At 49.1% G+C, this 10,482-nt stretch overlaps 2 protein-coding genes across 2 annotated transcripts; both read left to right on the top strand.

The window, feature by feature from the left end:
- Nucleotides 1–1,672: 1,672 nt before the first annotated feature.
- On the top strand, nucleotides 1,673–4,208 carry LOC127291730 (protein FRIGIDA). The gene is made up of 3 exons (XM_051321042.2): nucleotides 1,673–2,858; nucleotides 2,935–3,101; nucleotides 3,531–4,208. Exons 1-3 carry the CDS (start codon nucleotides 1,808–1,810, stop codon nucleotides 3,687–3,689), a joined length of 1,377 nt encoding a protein of 458 aa, XP_051177002.1. The 5' UTR covers nucleotides 1,673–1,807; the 3' UTR covers nucleotides 3,690–4,208.
- Nucleotides 4,209–5,748: 1,540 nt separating this feature from the next.
- LOC127291732 (DNA repair RAD52-like protein 2, chloroplastic) lies at nucleotides 5,749–10,045 on the top strand. Its single transcript, XM_051321044.2, has 4 exons — nucleotides 5,749–6,174; nucleotides 6,453–6,490; nucleotides 6,856–6,947; nucleotides 9,627–10,045. The coding sequence occupies exons 1-4, from the start codon at nucleotides 5,888–5,890 to the stop codon at nucleotides 9,771–9,773; spliced, it is 564 nt and encodes a 187-aa protein (XP_051177004.1). The 5' UTR covers nucleotides 5,749–5,887; the 3' UTR covers nucleotides 9,774–10,045.
- Nucleotides 10,046–10,482: the final 437 nt, after the last annotated feature.

Below are 10,482 nucleotides of genomic sequence, written 5' to 3'. Positions count from 1 at the left end.
GGTAGTGGTATTGTTACACTTAAGAGAAACCATGAACAAAAATAGAAGAGTTTACCCCATCCATGAGTAAATCTTGGTTTTTAGTCTAGTTGTTTAAGAATAGATATATCCACTTATTTTCATCGGTTTTCAAGGGAAGCATGGAGGAATATGGAGGGTTTGATGGAAGGGTAAGGGAGGTGAGAATTAGAGGAAACAATATGCTCAGTCCATAATTAGCATAATTAAGTGTCGATGACCCGACTGAGGTAGAATGGGAAGGGAAAGCAATGCATGGCTGCCAATAATTTATTTTTACTAGGGTGACATATTTTGTGAGAGTTTGCACTGGATAGAAATAAAATTATTACTTAACATGAGCTATTTAGTAATATATAGGATAACAATGACTACTTTGTACGGATGAAAATGACTACTTTTCATACGGACAACAAAGCTTGAGGTACCACCGAGTTGCAAGCACTATACACCTTCGAAGATTATTGACACATAAATGCTCTTTTGCTATTTCACCATCTTTTCTCCTACAACAGGTCGATTGCAAGCTACTCACACTGCACCACCCTATATTTTCTACTAAAATCACCGCAGACATTTGCCATGCTCACCCCCCTCTAAGCCTATGAGCAAAAACAAAACCTACATCTCATGGCTGCCCTCCCTCTCGTCGAGAAAAAGAGTGTTAGTGAGATATATCGCCCTCCCCGTGCAGGATCAAAAGCAAGAATGCAAAGTCACACCATATAAATATATAATGATCCCATTTGCTAGGTTATATCTATTCTTCCCCATGATGAAACACCAAATGCAATTGTAAAGTTAAGAAAAGATCAAAGTAAAAAAGGTTAGGGTTTCTTTCTGATTAAAAAAGGGTTTTTTAAGTTGTATACATACCTCATTAGATCAAAGATGAGTACATAATACATACACACAACACGGAACAGTCCAGAAGGACACATGGACCCGTACACCTTGCAGAAAGAACCCCAAAAACTGAAAAAATAACAAAGAAGTGCTTGAGGAACCATGCACCAGATCCAACCCGCCGCTCGTCTTCGGCGATGCCATGGCGAACACCAAGAGAAGGAAAGACAGAGACAATCAGACATGAGGTCGACGCAGCTCCCGTACATCTTCTGTCTCCCCGACGGCGCTGGAGGAGACGCCGCCGTGACGCGAACGAAGACGAAGAACAAAATCGCCTAGCGAGATCCCCGCCATCGCCTCGATGATCTCGCTCGAGAACCCTAGATCCGCCATCCAAACCGAATAGCGGAGACACAACTTCGCGGCTCCTTGACTCCGCACAATGGCGGCATCGAGGCGGTGGCCCGGAAGACTTTATTCGTGGCGGCAGCGACAACACCGATCGTACACCGCCCGCAAACCCTAACCTACACCTATCTACACGCCGACCAAAGATCACATGTTCCTCCCCAATCCCACCGTCGTCGGAGCGACGAGAGGAGGGGGAGGAAGACCCTGCCTTCGGCGGCGGCGGCGGATGGAAGGAAAGGTGTCGCTCTCCTTTTGGCCTCCCTTATCTCCTCGCTACAGGGTAGAAGAGAAAAGAGAGGAGCGTCTATGAAAAAAGTTTTTTTTTTTTTTTTGAACAATGAAAAAAAAGGTTTAGAAGTGCACAAAACTAATGAGAAACGGCAGGTGATAAATCGGCAGCACAAGGGCCAAGGCACGCGTTGGGAGCTGGAGCGAGCGAGGCCTCCGTTGGTTGTCCTTTGGCCTTCAGCGTCACTGCTCTAGCGCTAGCCAGGAGGCTGACGGACGGCGATCTCCTCCAGTTCCCCAGATGGCCCCGCCGCCTCCGCTTCCTCCCGCCGCCGGTGATGCCGCCGACGAGTCTCTCCCGGCCGTCGCGCGCTCCGTGGAGGAGCTCGCCTCCTTCAGCGACAGGCTCACCGACTTCCTCGGCCAATGGCACGACATCCTCGTCCACGCCAACTCCATCGCCGCCGCCTTGCCCCCGCTCGCCGACCCCGACCAGGACCGGAAGCCCAGCCCCAGTACCGCTGGCGTGGCGGAGCCTCGGGGCCAGTCGAGCTCCGTCCTCGTCGAAGCCCTCGCCGCCGTCACCGACCGTGCAGCGGAATCCAACCCTAACCCCGATCCCGCTACCCAGCTCAAGCCCGATGGCGTCCCCGTCGACGCCGCCGCCGCCGCCGCCGCCAGCTTCCCAGTCCCCGACCCTGCCCCGGAACCCGAGCCCGAACCGGTTCTCTCGGCCGTGGTCGAGCCGAACCCGGTGCCCGAACCCGACCCCGCGCCCAAGCCCAAGGCGAAGCCAGCCGCCGAGCGCGAGCGCAGGGCCGGCGAGCCGTCGGAGGCGGCGCTGGGGGCCATCTGCGAGCAGATGGGCTCGCGCTCGCTGCGCCGCTTCGCCACCGCGCACCTGCGGGACCGCTCCTGGCTGCGCCGCGTGGGGCCCGCCGCGCTGCGCCGCGCCCCGGACCCCGCCGCGCTCGTCCTCCGCGCCGTCAGCCGCTACTACATCTGCGCCGAGAGCGAGAGCGCCGAGGCCGCCTGCGTGCTCCTCCTCGAGCTCTACGTGCGCGCCGGGTGCCCCAGCCGCCGCCGCAGGCCTGAGCCCGAGGGGGAGGCCGAGCTGCGGGCGGAGGCGCGCGTGGCGGCGCTGTCGTGGCGCAGCCGGATTGTGCGGGAGAAGGGCCGGGTCGCCGATGCCAGCGCCAGGGACGGCCGCGGCCTCATCCTCCTCATGGCCGCATTCGGCGTGCCGCCCGAGTTCCCGGGGCAGGAGCTCTACGATCTGCTGCTTGCTGGCGGCTGCTTGGCCTGCGCCGACGTGCTGAAATGCTCCCAGCTCTTTGTGAAGAAGCTGCGTGGTGAGGGCACCTACCACCATTCTGCTGAATTCTGCTTCCCGACTGATGATCAACACTGACTGTTCTTATCTTGCAGATGTTGTTGTTCATATGGTGAACAAGGGAAGCTATTGCGAAGCGATCGGCGTGATCCTTTCATTTGAGCTGCAGGATGCGTTCCCGCTCGGGGACGTACTGTCTTACATCCTTGACAAGGTTGAGGATGATAGGAAGTTTGAGGGGCAGTCTAATTTGGCGGGATCGGTATGTTTGTCGTTTTCTCGTGCAATTTGGCGGGATTGCTGTGTTCAAAAGGAAGTTAACTGCTGTGTGTGGTTTCAGGATTTAGTGACGGCCCTGGCAAATTCTTTCCACTATTGTGGATATTCGATAACCGTTATATGTCGCGATATATTCTATGACTATTATATGATATTTAACATCTAACATTCAGTACCTTCTATATGTCACGATATATTTGATAACGGTCATGTCCTATTATTTTTGCAGTGTTAGACACCATCTATATATCGTGATATATTCGATAACCGTTATGTACAACGCTATATTTAGTATTAAACACCTTCTATATGTCGATAACCATTCTATGCTATGCTATATTTAACCTTAAACACCTTCTATATATGTCTTGAACCCCATCTCTAATGAGCACTCCTATTTGTTTCTGTGCAGAAAGAATATGATGAAGAGGAGTTGGTTCTTTGGAGATCAATATCAAAATGTGTGGAGGAGCACTCGCCATGTTCCTCGGAAATTTCTTGCTTCGGTATCGCTGAGAGGATTAAGGTGCTAGAAGAACGCGTCGGGAAGCAAAGCCAACCAAGCGTTTAAAGCAACTAAGCGGGAAAAAAAAAAACAGAGGACAGTCTAGATTGAGTGCCCGTATTTTCAGTATGCACCACCTAACATAAACCGTGAACGGCAGAAGCAGCATCATTGGTGAAGAGAGCTTAGCATACCAGTTCGAGTAGTGTAAACTCTAAAAATGCAGACATGGATCCAGCCGCGCCATGTGGACATCTAGGAAGTCTTCCTGGACTCCTCAAGTGTCCATTATATACAACTTATAGAACTATACTGAGCCTAGTAAGGCGCAACAAGTGTTGCAGTGTTATGGTTAAAACCCTTCGTGGAAACCTTTGGCCAGTTTTCCCAAAAATATTCCATGTTCGGAAGGGATGGATTTATTGGGGATGGTTCTGGATTCTGCATCATGTTTACTTGTTTTTCTCCTATTGGAACATCAGTTTTAGACTCTGAGTAGTGGTCTTGCTGGGATGCTTGCTTTTGTTTTAGCCCAACATAAATGAATCATGGAAGGTTGTTTAATTTTTAGTTTGTTTTATTTCATGGTCATTTATTTATTTTATATATCACTGAGTTATAGGTTCTAAAAATATTTTTATTGAATACTGTTTGAGCATGCTTTTAAGGATTTTGTTAATTGAGTTGGCTTTTGCAAAGCATGGTATATCTTTTTTTTTTCTAGAATACCTAACATGGTACATCTTAGGTTGCCTGTTCTGTACATTATGGGGTGGAACCGCAAGAATATGTTTGAGGCTTTCACAAGATATATTAAGATCTCTCTAGAGGAGGAAACTAAAGTATAAATCCATTGCATGAGATGTTTCTTTGTTTTTCTCGAGAACATGAGATGTTCCTATGCTTCTTTGTGATTCTTCCTACTTAAAATATTTACATAGACTTTACAAAGACGAGGTGAAACTTCAGAAAATAAACTTATCCGTTGAAAATGAATTTGGTTTTTGTTATCCTCCAATGGTTTCTTTCCTAGATGCAATTAACCAATCACGCAACGAGGACATGGTAGTCTTGATTCCTACATTATGCAAACAGTTCAAAATTTCCATCATGGTACATCTTAGGATATTTACATGGACTTTACAAAGACTAGGTGAAACTTGAGAAAATAAACTTGTCTGTTGATGATAAATTCGGTTCTTGTTATGCTCCAATGGTCTGCTTTCCTAGTTGCAATTAACCAACCACCCAGCAAGAACATTGTAGTCTTGATTTGTACATTGTGCAAACAGTTCAAAATTTCGGGCATAGTACATCTTAGTTTGTATGTTCTATGCAGTGCAACAACAGAAATAGTAGGAGTATTAGAGGCCTTGACAAAACATGTCAAATAGGCCCTGTTCATATACTTCTCCGTTATTCTTCCTCCTTAGGATATTTGCGTAGATTTATTCATCCACTGTGTTTGATTGACTGTCTAGAACTTGAAAAATCAAGTCTGTTCATGGCAGCGGTTTTATAGAGCCTTTCTTGTTACTGTTTTTTTTACCCTAATAATGCTCAATGTCCATTAACATAGGTTTTGTTTTCGTTTTGCTCCAAGCATTTTGTGAGATATTTATCTGCCACTCCTTTGAATGTCAGGTACTGCGTGTCGCTGTGTCTGAAGCTGGAAGAGATGGCTTTGATTTGTTTCGGAGAGATGCGGTATTGTCTGGTTTCTTAGCTTGTTTTGGTACGAGCTGGGCATGCCGATCCAGAGCAAGCTGTCTGACTTGATTCACCGATTGCAATTGAGCAGTCTAACTTGGTTACCCGCTGTGAACTCGAAGGAGGAGTGGATTTGGTTATATCAGAAACCACAGCAGACATACAAATGCAAGTCTGTTTGGCTGTGAAGTGATTTGCTGGACGGGAAACCTTATACTAGGTTAATCCTTGGATATGTACATCGTGTAAACTGTTCCGTTTTTTAACTTCTATATATTCTGGATCTGCTCTTTGTAACTGACGACAACAATCTATGTATCTGCTCAGAAATTTGGTGAGCTTATTCCATTCAAACATTTGTGTCCTGGCTGAATTCATTTATCGCAAAATCGGCAGTGAAGCAAGCAATTACCTGCTGGCTGGTGAGTGGTGACCAACTACTGGTCGACTAGTAGCTGCAACCTGCAGTGTCACCGTCAGCAGAGTCCAGCTTCATCGCACCACCTACCTCCAATTGCCAGCCCCGCCAACTCCGACCTACCTCCCCACCCACCATGGAAGCCACCGCCTCCACCTTCATCTCGGCGCGGCCCACCCCCTCGTCGCTCCCCCGGCCCTCCCTCCGCCGCAGCCGGGTGCGCGTGCTGGCCGCGGCGCGGAGGAGGCCGTTGTCGGCCGTGGCAGCGTCGACGAGCAACTACGTGGTGCCGCTGGACGCCGCGCCGTCGGGGATCACGCGCCCGCTCGTCGAGATCCTCCGCGACCTCAACAAGCGCGTCCCGGACACCATCGTGCTCCCGGCCTCCCGCCGCGCCTCCGCCTCCGACCCCGTCGTCCCCTGGTACCCTCCCTCTCTCTTTCTCCGTGCGCCGATCGCAGTGCTCTGTTTGGTCGAGATCCAGCTAATTAATGGGGTGATGAAGCGTCCAGGAGATCTCGGCTTAACCACGAAATTCAGTCCGAGTTTGTTTGTCTAAAATTCAGACCGATCCACCAACCGTGGCACCTGCTGGATCCCTCGCATTCCCTCGTATAATGTCGTGACGCGTATTATTCAGATGAAATGTGGGCTGTTCCTTCTTCTGGTTGATTGTTCATGGATCCTTGTTTCTGCTGCAGGTACCATGCCAACCGGATGCTCAGCTTCTACGCCCCAGGTGAGCCTCTCCGGTTTACTGCGCTCCAAATCTGCTCGATCATCGCTGTAATTGGCCTCGAGCGATGCGGGTCGATAGCGCTTCAACTCTGTTTATGGCCAGTACTATCTGTTTTGTATTGTGCATCACTCTTCATCCCTCGTGCCACCGTACACGATGCTGATTTGTATTTTCACATAGATCCACGCTCTGTCGAAGGGGCGCATAAGTAGTACGCCTGTGTGCCTGAGCTGGGCAATTTGATGGCAATATGATAATCTGAATTTTACCTTTCTGTTGATTCCCTTGGACAGTTGCCCCTCCTCATTGCACCAACTACTGTTTGCCCGACATGAAATTCAACTGAGCATGCATACTGTTTTCAGGTTGGTGTGGAGAGGTGCGTGATGTTATCTACACTGACAACGGAAAGGTGACGGTGGTATACCGTGTCACAATACGGGGTACAGATGGAGAGGTACTTGACTACTATCTCTTGTTTGTGAGGACTGTCATATAATCGGAAGACCGCCATTGTATCTTTAAGTTAATGGACTAATTATCAAGACATACTATTTCTTACTAGTTTCTTGCAATTTGTAAATTAACCGTACAAGGTATATACATTGTTTTCCTTAAAATAAAGGTATATACATTGCAAGAGTACGTAGGACTTGCATAGATGGGGTTTGAAAAGTTCAGTTGGTTGGCACAATGGTTGTTTAGGTTGTCCTGTTATCTGAATTAAGAATTTCAGAGACATATGCTGTGTTTACATTGCAATGATAATTATGATTTATGAGCTTGAATTGGATAGTTGGGGCTGGGTCAAATCTCCTGGAGAATTTCAAATTTGGGAAGTTCACTTGGTTGGCACATGACTGTCTAGGTTGGCTGGCACATGACTGTCTAGGTTGGCTGGCCTGCAAACTGAATTCCGAATCCTACATACATCTGTGACTTTGACACATATGCTTGTTGCACATCCCATCTCAAGTTACAGCAGCCCCGCTTGTCTGCTTAGTAGGAACCTTACACAGACCATATCCATGATTTCTTAGCAATTTTTGCACCCTTAGTAAATGTTTCCCCAATCCCCATTTTCCCATACAAGATACAAGATTATGGTCTGCATATATAAACCCTGTTTGCTGAGTTATGTTAACAAGAGAGGACACAAATGTTGGAGTATGTTCAAATTTCAGTTTGTCAATCGTGTTCACTAGCTGCAAGGCGAATGCAGCAGACTGTTAATGTGATCCATTCCTCAATGCACTAAATATCAGTTAGAATGAAGGTTCTACATCGACACCTGGAGATGTAGCATATGTGGCTATATAATAGTGGAAGAGCATTTGTTGCTCAAGCAAGTTTCTCCCCTGTTCTCCTTGCTCATGTGTGTGTCCACTAAGAATGAGCTGAGAGATTGAGAGAAGGCTGCACCCAACATTTAGTATGGGTAGGAGCTAACAATTGGTATCAGAGCCTCATGGTTCGGGGCCATGGCGAGCGGTGAGTCCGTGGCGAGCCCGGCGGATGTGGAGGCGGCGCGCTGTGACGTCGTGCGCACGGCGGCATGGAGGCGTTGCACAGCAGTATGGAGGCTGCGGCGGCCGTGGCGCAGTGGCCTCATACCAGCACTAGAGCACCAAGTTGGGAGATGTCGGCACCACCACCTCTCCAGCAGCGGCGTGCGTCCGCAACCCCTCCTCCGGCAAACGAGCGACGGCGATCGCCAAGTCGGGGACGGAGCAGGGTGCGACACGGCGGGGGCGAGGTCGTGGTACACCGGGAGGTGATCCGCGAGATGACTAACGGCGGAGGCGGCGGTACGAGCCTCGTCTTCCCAATGCTCAAGCGCGGAGACTACACCAACTGGGCCATGGTGATGGAGGTGAACCTGCAGGCGGCATCGCTCTGGGGCGCGATCGAGGACGCCGCAGTCTCTCAGCGAGAGGACAAGCAGGCCTTGGCGGCACTGCTCCGCGTCTAGGTTGTACGTGGCCATATCGGGTGTTCCGGGGTGGAGGCTTGAGAGGCAACGACGATGGTGGTGACCAAGGTTTGGTTGCGGCAAGGTCATGTTAGTCGGCTCCGTTCCGGCGTGTCTGAATGTCTTCGTGGTGGTCTCCTCTTGCTGCGAAGTCGAAGCTGCCCTAGGGCGGTGTACGATGACCTTCGAGGGGCGGTCCGGTGAAGGCCTTTTTCGGCACTTGTCTTACGCATCCCCTCTCCGAGGCTCGTCTTCAGAATCGGAGCTGCCGGTCTCTCCTCGAAGAGCCATCTGTTTGGCATAGGCCGCCTTGAGCTTCTTAGCTTTTGTGGGTAGCCAGGGTGGCTAGGTGTGCCCATGGCGGGTGTGCCCAGCTTGTATGTATCCGGTCCACGTCGTGCGTCTGAGCGCGTTGGTGATCTGTTGAAGGCCTGCGGCGTTGTGCGTGTTGGAGCGCGTTGTGCGTGCGGCCGGTATGTGCGGATCAAGCAGCCAAGTGCGCGTCTCAAGATGAAGTGGCAGGAAGAAGTTGCGGCGTTGGTCGCCGTTGAACAAGGAGATCCTGGAGACGAGGAAGAAGATGACAAGATTAGGGGGGTGATAAGGAGAGGCACCCCATATGGAGAGTAAGTTGGAAGCCAAGATGTAGCATATGTGGCTATATAATAGTGGAAGAGCATTTGTTGCTCAAGCAAGTTTCTCCCCTGTTCTCCTTGCTCATGTGTGTCCACTAAGAATGAGCTGAGAGATTGAGAGAAGGCTGCACCCAACATTTAGTATGGGTAGGAGCTAACAAAGTTCCTGTAGACACTCTCATCATGCTTCGGCAGTGTAGTGCTCTGTAACACTATTATTTATGCTTACCCTGTGATGGTTCAGCCTAACATACTACTGCCTGTGATCCATATTAAGTGTCGTGGTTTTAGTTCAAATTTTGAACTAAAACCACAACCCTGATCATGGATTGGAGGGATTATCAAAGATGCTTCAAACTGACGAGTTCTAATTACAAATTTCAGTTTTGTAAGCAGTCTGTCTTCCAAAGGAAATGTTTAATTACATGGCTGTGCAGGCCACATACGAAACAAACCACTTGAATAACTTAATCAGCGTTAATTCGAGCATTTTCCATAGAGTTGTTTACCTTTGCTTTCATCCGTGCAGGTTCACCGAGAGGCTGCTGGAACAGCATCGCTGAGCGACGCACGGCTCGACGACCCCGTGGCTGCCGCGGAGGAGGCGGCCTTCTGCAAGGCATGCGCGAGGTTCGGTTTCGGGCTGTACCTGTACCACGAAGAGGAGGTGCTGTAGAGCCAGGACGCTTCTCTGCCCCCCATATTTACATTCAAAAGCTTGCCAGCGCCTGCACCGCTGCGCACCGTGAGATATCCTATCCACACGGATACCATGTGTTCTGAGCTGTAAATACGAGGCACGCCTTGTTGATTACCTCCCGTTTCTAGGCAGATCACATTAGCTGTTGCAATCTTCGGTCCGACATAAGCGCCGTTTGCTATTTTCTGAACACACCTGTGATGATTTCAGTCAGTTATGTTTGATATAAAAACATCCAGATGACATTACTTTCTCGAGTATTTCCTTATCCTTTCGAGCTTTTGGACTCCAGCATATCAGACCGGCCCTTTTAATATGCATGTAGTATTTCTCCACCTGTAACTAGGCATCAAGCTACCTGGTATTTGTTTTTGTAGCTGACTGATTTGGCTAGGCGAAATCCACTACTGAACACTGATGAACACGCCACCAAAGCCCTGCACCTATCTCTCCAGCTCCAGCTGCATGACAAATCCCAAACTAAACGAGTCTAATGATTACTACAATACATGATTACTTGTATTTTTACGAACGATTACTTGATGTTAGCCTCGTTAAATTTGGGAGTTCAAAAGGCCAATGAACACAAGTCAGCCAATTGCACCCTCCTTGGGAGATATTCATGTGTTGATGGGTTTTAGAAATGGAAATCAAAGCTTTATGATTCAACAATATATTTAAAACT

This window comes from Lolium perenne, chromosome 4, assembly GCF_019359855.2.
Source record: "Lolium perenne isolate Kyuss_39 chromosome 4, Kyuss_2.0, whole genome shotgun sequence".
Taxonomy (NCBI): domain Eukaryota; kingdom Viridiplantae; phylum Streptophyta; class Magnoliopsida; order Poales; family Poaceae; genus Lolium; species Lolium perenne.
Note: the sequence above shows the minus strand (reverse complement) of the source record. Positions and strands in the feature narration are given on the sequence as shown.